This window comes from Myodes glareolus, chromosome X (assembly GCF_982192425.1).
Source record: "Myodes glareolus chromosome X, mMyoGla1.1, whole genome shotgun sequence".
Classification (NCBI taxonomy): domain Eukaryota; kingdom Metazoa; phylum Chordata; class Mammalia; order Rodentia; family Cricetidae; genus Myodes; species Myodes glareolus.
Genome location: NC_142053.1, coordinates 114,316,936 through 114,330,745, shown reverse-complemented (window position 1 = coordinate 114,330,745; position 13,810 = coordinate 114,316,936). Strand labels below are relative to the sequence as shown.

Here is a 13,810-nt window from a genome sequence, read left to right as displayed (position 1 = left end):
CGGCTTCTAGTTTTATGATGTGGGCATTTGTCAGGCCCATTTGTAGGTTGGAGTGAAAAAGCTCTTGCTTAGGTAGTGCTCATTCTGTATCAGAACACAGGAACTCAGGCACAGATAGTCCACAGTTCACAGGAATATAACTCTTTAGGGAAGCAGGGCTTTAAAGGATAAAACAGGGCTTTTAAGACGATTGAGTAACATTTTATTATAGGTTTTGGACCTTGAATTATAACTCCAACGAACATTTACTGTCTCTTGTACAAAGAGATCATCTTTTCATGGAAAACCAAGAGGCATTGTTGTATTAAAAACAATAGAGAAGGTACTTGATGATACATTGTATTTGATTGGCTATTGCAGACCAAACTCAAAAAGTCAGAACTACTTCATAATGAAAAGGGTCCTTAAAGGAAGTGTGTTTCTGGAGTCTAACTCCTCCATTTCCTGCTCCCCTTCTAGACTGAATTTCTAGTGTAAGTCCATTGTCTTCTTCCCATATGTTCTTGCCACTTAATTTTTTTTTTGAGTGATGCTGAGTATTAAACCCAGCCAGGGCTTTGTACATGCTCAAGCCTTGGGCTCCATCCCCCAACCTGCCATGTCACCATCGTCTTTGAATCTCAGAGGCAATCAGAGAAGGAACACATTTCATTCATATTGTCTCTGTCTGTCTTTCTAAATCACATACTGACTTCCAACCTGAGACACGTTACTTCTCTGTTGATTTCTAGATGTAATGTTACAGAAAATTTGGGGGAAATACCCATAAGCTCAACAACCTAAGATAATCACTGTATTAATTTTTAAAATATTTCCCTCTAGTCTTTCTACCTATATATGGTTCTTCTTCGTTGTAGTTACATGGTAGTTTGAATGAGAATGGTCCCCATAGATGCATGTTGGAATGCTTACTACTTAGTTGGTGGAACAGTTTAGGAAGGAGTAAGAGGTGTGGCCTTGTTGGAGGAGGCATGGTCTTGTTGGAGGAGATGTGTCACTAGGTTTGGGCTTTGAGGCTTCAAAATCCTGCACTATTCCCAGTTAAAACTTTCTCTGCCTCAACATATGAGCTCTCAGCTACTGCTCCAGTGCCATGCCTGCTTGCCTGTTGTCATGTTTTCCCACCATGATGGTCATGGTCTGAAGCTGTAAGCAAGTCCCAATTAAATGTTGCCTTGGCCATGGTGTCTCTTCACAGCAATAGAAAAGTAAGCCAGGTATAATAGTGAATATATGTATTTCCCCAAATTCTTTTATTTTGTAAACTTTCAAGTATATTAGCAAGATAGATTAGTCCAGTCAACCTCGTAGCCATTTGAGCACATTTACCAGGTATTATCGTTCTGTTATGCTCCCTTTCTCCCTGTCTTCTGTATACAAAGTTTACTTTTGAACCACTTGAAAGTTGCAAACATGGTGGTACTTCATACCTAAATATTTTATAAAATTTCTTAAAGTTAAAACATTTTTTTCACACAAAGTCCATGTCACACCTAAGAAAAATTACCATTCAGTTCCAATGGCATTGTCTACTATTCAGCCCATACTTTATCTTTTAGCTTTGTAGGAGAGCCTCACATATCCCAGGCTAGCTTCCAGCTCAATATGTAGCTGAGAATTATCTTGAATTCTTCCTGCCACGTCCCTGGTACTGGGATTGCAGGCTTGTACTATTACACTGGTATGTGCCGCTGAGGATTGAACCCTAGGCTCTCTCCATGCTAGGCTAGCACTATACTGTGGTACATTAACATGTGGCCTGAGCTTTTAGACCCTAAAGCTTTGGAGTTGGGTAGGACTTGCTGAATCCAAACCCAGCTCTTCTTTTCTGAATGGTTTGGACCTCATCTTTCTTTGCACTTGTTTCTTTATAAAAAGTTTCTTTGAAGCCAAGCAGGCAGTTCTCTATGAATTCAAGGCCAGCCAGGGATACATAGTGAGACCTTGTCTCAAAAATGGGGTGGATAGCTGTGAATTAATGTTATAGTTTAGTATTTATAAGGCCCTGGACTTATCCTAGCAATGTGCCACATAAACCGCCCCCCAGGGTAAAAAAGTCCATAGTTTACATGGTAATAATGAAGATTAAATTTCCCGCTATAAATAAATCATTTTACACAATGCTTGATCTATGATAGAAACTTAAATGTGAATTGTTATTATTCTAATATTGTTAGTAATTTTACCTTAGTTCGAACCACCTTCATCTTTTACTTACTACAAAGGCTTCTGCCTGGACTTCCCTGCCTCTGGTTTTTCTCCTTCTAATCCTCCTAATCCATCTTCTGCCATTAGAATTGTCTTCCCACATGACTTTGCAGCTCAAAACCCTCAAAGGCCTACCTTGGTTTATAGATTAAAATGCACATAAATCCATACAAAATATCTCAAAGTCTTGAGAACTCCCCAGAGAGGTTTAATGCCTTTGCTTCCTGACTATTGATATATATATTCTGAACCTGCTTAGTGAGAGGGAACACCAGTCTATATCCTATTAGGATGTCAGCTCATGGGACTTGTGAAGGTGGGCATGGGGCTGAGGGGACACTGTACTGTGTTAGCACTGCACCTTTCTCCCTCCAAGCCTTAGAGTCTAAGGCTTGCCTTCCTCACTTTCCTGCTCTGAACCAAAGACTCAGAGGTTCTCCTCTGCGCCTGTATGCCTTTCAGTTTCCAGTACTCTGTGAACTTGGGCCCACCTTGACTTTTGGCCTTCGTGGTTGATGCTGCTAGGGCCAATCATACAATATGTGCTCAAACGTTTTATTGCTGCGGTGGTGGTTTTGATGGTGGAGTTGAGGCTTCTGGGTCTGTATCATTGGAGGTTGTGTCCAAGTTGCCACTGCCCGTCCTTAGGGCTGCTGTGCGGAATAGTGGCATGAGGTTTGGTAAACATATCAAAAGACTGCTTTTGCTCCTTTGTTACATTTCAAGCAAAAGGGCGCTGGGAAAGAAAGCCCAATCTTTTTTTTTTTTTTTTAAAGCAGTTCTTTCAACATCCCCAACCCCCAATGATTGTTTGACTTCAACCCATACCGTGAGGGTTTTTTTCTGGTAAATTATTGTTAATAAGGCACATCTGAGTACTCCTTCTTTCAGGGATTATGCATTGGTTAAAAGGTTTCTTTATAGGCTGCACTTCACTGTGGCGTTGATAATATGGTTGCCAGCGAGCAACGGAGTTCATAGTGATACAGACCACTGTGCTTTGAAAGCCCTGCCTGGGTTGAAGTCTCCTGTTTACTATGAGATGCAAAACTCACTCAGAGCATACTAAGTTTGTATTCCCTTGCTCTTGTGTTTTATGGCTTCCAGGGGCCCTTCGAGAAACAAGTAAGTCTAGCAGTACCAGTACTTTGGGGAAAACTGCTTGGCAATGTGTTTTTAAAACACACTTTTTCATAGGAAATGGATTTTGATACAAAGTATTGTAGGAACTCATGCATGCTGAGTCCTAATTATGTCACTAAGCTTGTTTTAAAAGTCTAACCACCTCTTTCTATTAATAGAGAAGTGATTTAATGGCTGCTTCAGGGTAGCATAAGAGGTGGGATATACGGAGCATCACCACACCCTTCCCCTAGTATCTTGGAATGTTTTATATACTGGTAATTTATTAGGAGTAAGAAGTCATTGACAGACAGGTTATTCATTACTTTTAAATCAATAACTCTAATTTAAAACTTTCTCAAATGACTAAAATGTTTTGCCATTTGGTATAGTGCTTGCCTAGCATGTATGAAGCCCAGGGTTTCATCCCTAGCACCATGTAAACAAGCTTTGATAGATCACATCAACAATCTAGCCTTAGGAGGTAGAGGCAGGAGGAGCAGAAATTTGAGGTCATCTGTGGCTACATAGTGGATTTGCAATCAGTATGATCTACAAAAGACTGTCTCAAAAACAAATAAACATAGAGACCATTGTGGTCAAGCCTTGAAAGTCAGAGTAGTGTCCTAGAATAGCAATTCCCACCTGTACTGAAACTGATGGTTTTTTGTCTTGCCACTGTTAGAACCCAGACCTGAAGCACAGAGGACTGTGAGCAGGACAGCAACACAGCTAGTCTTTCTGACATCTGGAGGTGGAAGACAGCCTGACTGCTTTCACATTGCATAGTCTCACATTAACCAAGTCCCACTCCCGTCCTCTCATGTAGCCTAGTCACATACACCTCATTCCCTTGCCTTGGTCAAGTAGCATAGGGTACATACTAACAAAGCCTGCTTTTTAGTGAACAACCTCCCTTTCCCTTGGAAGCATTTAAGAGTAGACTCCTTGCTTTGTCGGTAGAACTGATGCTTCTTATTTCAAATCCCCAGCTAAAAATCTTACATAAAATATGGTTTGACTTGAGCCAGGTAGTGGTGGTACACACCTATAATCACAGCACTTGGGAGGTAGAAACAGGCACGTCTCTGAGTTTGAGGCCAGCCTGGTGTGCAGCATGTTCCAGGACAGCCAGGGCTACAAAGAGAAACCCTGTCTCAGAGAGAGAGAGAGAGAGAGAGAGAGAGAGAGAGAGAGAGAGAGAGAGAGAGAGAGAGAGCGCTCCACGAACTACTTTTTAAAAAGAGAGTTTCCACTACTTGCAGGACACATGCATGAAAGATATTTGCTAGGATTTTAATTAACCTACATAGAACAGCCATTAAAAACATTTTTTGAGGAAATAATGATAATCATGACTACCACAGTGATTATAGTTTATTTTTAATCATTTATTGTTTTTTAAGTTTACTTATTACATTTTTATTTTGCATGCATGCTACTTGTGTGTGTGTGTGTGTGTGTGTGTGTGTGTGTGTGTGTTGAGATAACAACTTTCAGAAGTCAGTTCTCTTCCTTTCACCAAGGGGTTCTTTGGATCGAACTCAAGTTCTTGGGCTTGGCGGCAGGCATCTTTACCTGCTGAGCCATCTGGCTGGCCCCATTAGTTTTAAATCAATACTCCCCATTAAAACTTTCTCAGATGATGGAAATGTTCAATAATCTGCACTATTCAAAAATGGCAGTCATTAACCACAAATGGCGAAGCGCTAATATAAGTAAGGAATGGAATTTTAAATTTCATTTGACTCTTAATTGTTTTAAATTTAGATAGCTATGGTGACTTGAACTTATATTGAATAATTTTAAAACTGTGCCTTCCTAAAATGTAACAAGAGATATATGTGTCTGTTTTGTGACACTTATTAGAATTTAACATGAAAACCCCTAGTATTTAGCTGGGCATACTGCTGGTCTTTAATCCCATATGCACAAAGATGAGGCAGGAGGATTGTGAGTTTGAGGCTGTGTGGACTACATTGCAGAGCAGCAACAAAAGATCCTAGTGTGTGTGTGTGTGTGTGTGTGTGTGTGTGTGTGTGTGTGTTTGTGTGTGTGTAGATTATTTAAAAAGATGGGTTATTTTAAAATGGAGCTGTGATAGTTTTAAGTGAAATATGCCTGTCTATGTGCATATCTAGCTTACGACTGACTTTTAAATTTGTTTTGTGTGAAAGAAAAATGATCCCTTAAACCCTACAAGTCCCAGAGTGGCAACCACATTTTCTAGTCTGTTGCAGAAACTGGTGTTGTTTTATGTTTGTTTGGTGACCCATATTTTATTTCTATCACTTGTTTTTTGCTTCCAGATGAATGCTTTAAATCAGCAAGTTTAGCAGTAATGCCTAGTCTGATAATTCTGTTCTTGAGTGTCATTGTTTATCGTCCTACCTAGTCTCAGAACACTTAGGAAATATTATTAACCTTAGAGATGAATAAACTCAAGCTGAGCCTCAATTTGCTTGACTCAGGTTGTTCCATTCTAATGCATTGGCAGTTCGGTGAAGACGACCTTCAGGTAGAAAATGAGAGCTGGTGGGCTAGCGTCGACCCATCTAAGGGCTCTGGTGGGGAATTCTGCCTGGTACAAGAAAGAATTCATTCTTACATTGATTTTTGTTTTTTAAATTAATTTAAAAATTATTTTTAGTAAATAATTTGGAAACGTAAATGCCTAATGGTTTTTCCTGACTATATTTCTCTAAGTTTTGAGAGCATGTCATAGGAACATGTAACCTTCATGAATAGCAAAAGCTTATTTTTATGTGATTTTCAGACCAGATTTATACATCTCTGACTAATCTCTGATGAAGTTGTAGCTGTTTGTGTTTTGAATTAATTAGTTAGTTAATTTTGAGATAGGCTCTCACAATATCTTGGAACTCACTGCGGAGTCTAGGCTGGCCTCAGATTCATGGTCCATCTTCCTTTCCCAGCGTTGTGAATAGTGAGATTACAGGCATGGACTTCCATGCCCAGTTTTTGCAGGGCTAGGGATTGAAGGCAAGAACTCTTTCAACAGAACTACATCTCCAGCCCTTGGGTCAATCTGAAAAAAAAACAACACAAACACACACACACACACATACACACACACCAACTACTAAAGGAAGCTTTCAGTCATTATATAGCAGTACGAGTGCTTTTCCCTAACTAAAGAGTACAACTGGGAGATGTTATTTGACTTTAATAATAACAAGGATATGTGTTTTTTTTATTTCTTTAGCTAACATATATCCTATTTCTGACCAATTCTTAACCTTTTACTCCCTGTTTTCTCTGGTCTGCTGCTCCCACGCCCCTGCTGAAAGTCCAGAAGGAGAGTGGCTAAACAAAGGGAGACTTGGATGATGTGGTCTATCTGCGTAATCGTTGTCACCCTGTGAGTGTAGACTAGGAGAGTTTTCTAGTCTGTCTGCATAGACCTTCTCCAGCGCTTTTCCTCTTTTAAAAGAACAAAAGCAAAATTTCACCTGTTAAGGAATACAGAATTTTATTGCTATTTGGGTCAACAAATGCTTGGCCAAAGTTAGGGATGGCTCAGGCATAAAACATGGCAGTCTTTCTCAGGAAATGAAGACCCAGAGAACCCTTAGTTTGTTCTCCTTCTGTCTCTCTGTCTCCCTTCATCTCTTCCTCTCTCTCTATCTCCCTCATTTCTCTCTCCTTCCCTCACTCTCTCCACCCTCTCTCTCTCTCTCCCTGTGTGTGTATGTCAGAGGACAACTTTATGGAGTTGTTTCTCTCCATTCAGTTTTCATGTGGTGCTTCTGGAGATTGAACGCGGGTGTTCAGGCTTGCACAGCAGGTACTTTATCTGCTGAGCTATCTCACTGACCTCTTTAGTGTTTTCTATTAGAGCACAGCTGATGAACAGCAGGAGAAACATGAGGAAATATAAGTGGACAAAGAGGATGTGCTATCATGACAATCAACTGGGAGAACTTAGCAAAGCTGGCTTGTTCAGTCGCTTTTTATTTTATTTTTTACTTCTTTCACTTCAGGGTCTGAAGATCTGCTCCAGGGAGGGTCAGAGCGCCTGCTTTAGGGCAGATGGAAGTTCAAGAGACCTTCCTGTGTATGCTTTCGTTCTGGGGGGCCCACCAGAGAAGGCCATTCAGACGCAGTTAATAGCCTATTGAAAGTCTTTATTCCTGCTGCTGGGACTGCTCTCAGGTATTCAGGACCCAAGTTTGGCCCAGAGATTTTAGAGCAAGTGGCTTTTTTTTGGAAGCAAAAGCCACATCTGATTATCTTGCTCAGCAGCTGCAGAGGGAGGTTTTGCACAAGCAAGCAGCTTAACAAAAACTAAGATAAGCAGTTATGGAGGGAGGGGTTTGCACAAGCAGGCAGTTGTTTAACAGAAGCCAAGGTAGATTAACTGGGGTATCTTGGCCTTGGGTTCCTACAATAGATTTAGGTAATTTTCCATGGGATTTTCCATCAAGGAGATAACATCCTAGTCAAGCCCAAAATGGTCTCATGAAGAGTGTGGGGTGAAGGAACCTCTGCACTGTCTTGCCCTGTCACACCACCTCAGATTCCTTTACTTTAAAATGTTCACTATGCCAAGGTGCCATATTTTGGAGTAATGTTCCTGAACCCTCTCATTGTTAAAGAAGACGATTGTTGTCAGAGGGATAAAAAAATGAAAAAACTCCAGTATTGAACTAATAGCTCATGCACTTGTGAACAAATTGACTTTAGTAGGTACAAGGCAACGTGGTACTCAACCTCAGACAGATTTAGTCTCTAATCTAGATTAGCACAAAATGAAGGGATCTGTCAATTCTGCTTTTTTTTTTCCTTAAAAGTTTTGTCTGAAAGGGTTCTAGCTATGGTCTTCTGGCTGCATTGCTTTGGGTCTGTGGTAAGGCAGAACACCATGGTGGGAAGCGATTGGTAAAAGAAAACCGATTATATTATGGTGGCTAGGAGGCAGAAAGGGAGACGAGGGTCTGAAGTCCCAGAAACCCCTTCAAGATGTGTCCATAGTGACCACATTTCCACTTGCCTTACTTCTTTCAAAAATGTCTTCGTGTGTGTGTGTGTGTGTGTGTGTGTGTGTGTGTATGCATGCGGTGTATTTGCATACATGTCTGCCACAGTGAGGAGAGTGGAGGTCAAAGGACAACTTTTGGGATCCGGGTATTGGACTCAGATCTTAAGGCTCTACATAAAGTGCTTTAACCAGCTGAGCCATAATGGTGGCCCTCTTTCTTTACAAAATATTTAAAATTAAACAAAATTTTAAGGTTATCCTAGAAGTATATATCAGTATGTATCAAATACTGAAAGTATTCCTCTTTGTATCGTCACTCGCCTTTCTTTTCTCCTCCCTCCCATTAGTCATTTTCATCCCCCTAGATAGTTTTACTTCTTTTATGTCATATATACATGCATGATTTTATTGATTTTCTGTAAAATAATACGAATTACAAAATGATAAAACACAGAAATGTCTTTCTGAGACAGGGTTAATTCTCTGCTTATGATCATCTGTCTCAGCTGCATCTGTCCTGCAGCTGTCATGACCTTTTGGAGACAGAATTTTACAGTCGCCTCGGTTGGCCTGGAACTCTTTGGCAATCCTGCCTCAGCCTCATAAGTTCTGGGATTGCAACTGTGAGCCACCACTCCTGGCTTCAGACTTTCATATGAAATCAGATTGTTGATAGAACTTGAGTAGAGAGCAAGCCACAGGCACAGGGGCAGGCAGCAGAGCAGTCAAGGCTTTGTGGAAACGGACAGCTGAACTGTCGTCTGTGCTTTATACATTTCAACCCTTGAAACACTTTCCTTAATTTTCTGAATAGCTAACTTATGACTTGTAATAAAGGCAAGTAATCAGGTGCTTTGAGCAAAGAAGGACCAGTGCCTGTGGTTAGACCACAGAATAATCATAGAATATTACTTAGTATTTCTTCTACATGGGTCTTCACTATGGAGCAGGTTTGGAGCTAAAACTTGACTAATTACTTGTGGCCTTTTTAACATCTTGGTGAGTGATTTTTCTCTGTTACAGTGATGCCTACAGTGATGTCAGCGATGACAGCTTTTCAGAGGCAAAGCTAGCTGAACTGGAAATCAACTGAAGCTCTTTTTGCCTCAGGAATGACAGGGGCCACCTGAAAGGTAAGAAAGCATTTTGGAGAATCATTTGTTTGTCTTACAGGAAGTTGGCATCTTGGTAGAGATGGGAGCATTACAGGACTTGGTTTGCAGGGTCCTTCTCAGACCAGATTTAGCCCCAGTGCTATCGAGAGATAGTATTTGGGAGAGAGGGCATGCATCTGAGGCCAGGAATGAGCATATCAGTATCTATAAATTACTGGTTAGAGCTTCTATTTTGGAAGTTGACCAGAAAAAACTGTGTTAACACCAGATAGTATTTTCTGCTAAGGGCTGTCCCAGCTATTCTGTCACTGCAACGAGAAAGCAGCCTTAGGCCTTATAGAAATAAGCGGATGTGGCTGGGTGCCACTACAACTTTATTTACAAAAACTATCTGCTAATTGTGTGTATATGTTACATGTCTGTAGTGCCAACACTCAGGCAGTGCAGTTCAAAGTAATCCTCAGGTACACGGTGACTTGATTATATTAGATGCTATCTTAAAAACAAAAACAACCCCCCCAAACCCACTTGCTGAATAAATTACAGTTATCCATTTCTGAAAAGCTCAAATCATAGTTAAAAATCACTGATTTTTATGTTATCTAATTCTTCCTTTTCTTTTTAAATGATACCCTTGGGCCAGTGAGATGGCTCTGCGGGTAAGAGCACCTGCTGTGCCAGTCTGATGACTTGATCTCATGTTGGGAGGAGAGAACTGATTCCTGGAATTTGTAATTTGTCCTCTGACCTTCTCACACATGCTGTGGCACAACTGTGCTTCTCTCTCTCTCTCTCTCTCTCTCTCTCTCTCTCTCTCTCTCACACACACACACACACACACACACACACATTTATACAATACATATTAGTAAAAAATAAAATTTGAAGCAGGGAGCTAGAGAGATGGCTCAGTTGTTTAAAGTGCTGGTCAGAGGACCCAAGTTTGATTCCCAGCACCCACATCACGGCTCATGCCGATCCATGACTATCACGACTATTCTCCAATTCCCTGCCATCTGGTGTCTTCTTCTGGCCTCTGTGGGCATCAGGCATGCGCATGGTGAACAAATATACATACAAGCAAGCACTCAGGACATAAATGAAATAAATAAATCTTTTAAAAGTTTCAAAAAATAAAGTTCAACAAAATAAAACTAAAGACCATCTTACTAAATGTGTTGTAGGTCACTCATACTGGAGCAGATTCTCTTAGTTTTGTATAATATGAAATATGATTGAGTTTGGAGAGATGAGTCAGTGGTTAAGAGTACTTGTGGCTCTTGTAGGGGGTCTGGGTTCAGTTCACAGCACCCGTAATGGAGTTTACAACCATCTGTGACTCTGGTTCCAGGGGATCTGATATCCACTTCTGACTTCTGAGAGCACCAGGCACACATGCAGTGTATATACATGCATGTAGGCAAAACACTCAAACATAAATAAATAAATAAGTCCAAGAAATAAAAATTATAAGGTAGTATTGTATCTTTGCAAGAAGAGGCTAGACACAGGATTGATGTTCAAGGGCAGCTTATTTCCTCTGTTACTATATTTTATATTGTAAGAGAGAACAGCGTCATGGATAGTGTTATTAAGTTTATACTTGGAGCCAAATGCCACTTGGAATGACCCTAAAGGTTATGGCAGGCCTTGGGTTGGGCATGCTAGTATTTAGTTGGAACAACAACTTTTGGAAAACTTGTTAAGAGTTCACTGCTCTGTTCACCTGGGGCTGTTGCTCAGTGATAGCGTGCCTGACCGGTTTGCCTGGGGCCCAAGTTCAGTTTCCAGAATTACAAAACTAAACAAGAACCACAAAGAGTTGTATCACTCTACTATGAGCTCTCTGGAGATTTTTCTGTTTATCTGAGGCTACTGTTGTCATAAGTGGGGTGATCTCAAACTAAAATGCTGTAAAGATTAACAGGGATGGTTTTAAAGGTGCTTATTATTTACTTTTTGATGTAACTAATACTTACCTTTTCTTTTTAAAGCCTCTGAAGTAATTATACTTAAGATGAAAGAATTATCTGAAGAAACCACCACTCTGTTCCCTAGACACGGGCTATGAAGATTCAAAGGGAATCGGAAAATGTTTACTTCATGAAACAGAACCAAAGGGATTCTTTTCTTTTCCCTCTAGAGGCAGCCTGTAGCACTCATGCATTTCTGTACTTAATTAAACGTTATTCAGCAGCAATCCTGGGGGCAGAAAGTGTTTTTGTGTCTTGTCCGGAACATAGTTAGGTCAAAGTGGTGAGCAAGAACCAGGGGAGCTTTGCCTTCCCAATATGGTATGGGGAAGGTGGCAGACATGTGCTATAACCAATTTTGCGTTTAAAAATGAGTTATTCTTTTAGCTGGATGTGAAGTATATGTTAATGTGGGAGTTAAGATGACTTCAGTTTCTCATTCTGTTTATTTCCAGTTAAAAGTGAAATTTTGGGCTAGAGATGGCTCAGTAGAATGCTTGCTGTTTTTCCAGAGGATCCGGGTTCAATTCCCAGCACCCACATGGCAGCTCACAACTGCCTGTAATTCCAAGATTTGACACCCTCTCACAAATATGCATGCAGGCAAAACACCAATGCATATAAAATAAAAATATAATTTTTAAAAAGTGAAATTTAGCAGGTGCAAGACATGGGGCTGTAAGTAAGTCTGTTTTCTCAGATACAAAATGTAAAGGAGAGCTGAAAACTCGGGAATCAGGGTAAGTTGAGTCGAGTTCCTTCTCTTCAGCCCACATAGTGGAAGAAGCAAATCAGCTCCCACAAGTTGTCTTCTGACCCCTGCGTCACACACATACACACCAATTGTTTTTAATTTTAAAATTTAATAATCCTTTTATTTTTAATTAAAATGAATTTTTATTATTCTTTTGACAACCTTCTACATGTACAGAATGAAGTTTGGTCATTTTCTCCCTTTAACACCCTCTCCCCTCGCATTCTTACTGAAAGCCTTCTTCTCAACAAGTTCCCCTCATGTCTTTTTGCTGTTTCAGTTTTTTGTGACTATTGTCCTTTTCTTTTTGAGATAACACTGTGTAGCTTAATATAGTCTTGAACTCACTGTGATCCTCTGGCCTCAGCCTCCCAAGTGTTAGGATTTTAGGTATGAGGTACTATGCCCTGCATCAGCAATTTTTTTTTTTTTGAGACAAGGTTTGTCTACATAGCCCTGGCTGTCCTGAAACTCACTTTGTAGACCCGGCTGGCCTCAAACTCACAACTGCCTTTGCCTCTCGAGTGCTGGGCTTAAAGCTGTGCCCAAACATGCTTGGCTAGCATTTTTATAGCAAAAATAACTATTTTAAAGTGGATTGTACAGTAGCATTCACTGAGACTGTACAACTCTCAGTTTAATATAGCGACTCCAGAATTAACCCCTGTTCTTGTTAGTAGTAACTCCTCATTCCCTAGCAACTGTTAGATCCAGATTGATCGAGGGAACGTGGGAATAAAAGAAAGTGCAGACCAACATCTACATGAGCAGAATTATTCTTTAACCAGAGCAACTGAAAGACATCAGTCTCTCCTTGGACTGTGTGTGCATGTGGTACAGAAAAGAGGACTTTGGGGATGGCAGATTCCATCTGCAGATCAGTGCCCTGAAGGCTCAAGTGGTAGATAGCAGGCTGGTATGCTCATCCTCCTATTAGAAAAGTCCTGGGTCCTGACGACCATATGCTTTACCAGTCAAGTCAACTTTTCAGCCTAGACTTTCGCAGCCCACCTGAAGCTTTTGTTCTGATTTTTGTCTTTAGCCCTTCAGCAGCTACCAGTCATTTTGTATAGATTTTATTACTCTAGTAGTTCGTACAAGTGAAACCGTATGGCGCGTGTGATCTTTTGTATCTGGTTTCTTTCACTGACCTTAATCTTGTCAAGGCTTACCCAAATGGTCGCATTCCTCCTTATAGCTCAATAAAATTCTGTTGTCTATGTTCACTGCAGTTTGTTCATTGTCGATGGACCTTTGGCTAGTTTCCACCTTTGGCCTGTTGTGAATAGTGCTCCCACAAATCATCATGTGTGAATAGTGCTCCCACAAATTATCATATGGAAATATTTGTTGCGAATATGCTTTTAGTTCTGAGTGTGCACCTAGGAGTAGGAGTGCTGTGGTATAAGCTATTTTTAACTTTTGACAAAGAACTGGTAATACTTTATTTCAACATTTTTTAATGAGCAACATTTTTTAGATTAAAGTTTATGTGTATGAGTGTTTTGCCTGTTTGTATGTATGTGTACCATATATGTACCTGGTGCCCACTGAGATGAAAAGAAGGCATGAGATTCTCTGGAAGTGGAGTTACAGATTGTTCTGAGCCATTATGTCCATGCTGGGAATCCAATCT

The 13,810-nt window shown here is 40.4% G+C and overlaps 1 protein-coding gene across 5 annotated transcripts in view; it reads left to right on the top strand.

The window, feature by feature from the left end:
- Ctps2 (CTP synthase 2) overlaps positions 1 to 13,400 on the top strand; it is a 127,483-nt gene extending 114,083 nt beyond the window's left edge. For all 5 annotated transcript variants that reach the window (XM_048440641.3, XM_048440645.3, XM_048440643.3 and 2 more), the window contains exons 18-19: positions 9,356 to 9,465; positions 11,442 to 13,400. In XM_048440641.3, coding sequence (XP_048296598.2) covers positions 9,356 to 9,425 — 70 coding nt within the window. In that variant the 3' untranslated portion in view covers positions 9,426 to 9,465; positions 11,442 to 13,400. The remainder of the gene's footprint in view (positions 1 to 9,355; positions 9,466 to 11,441) is intronic.
- Positions 13,401 to 13,810: the final 410 nt, after the last annotated feature.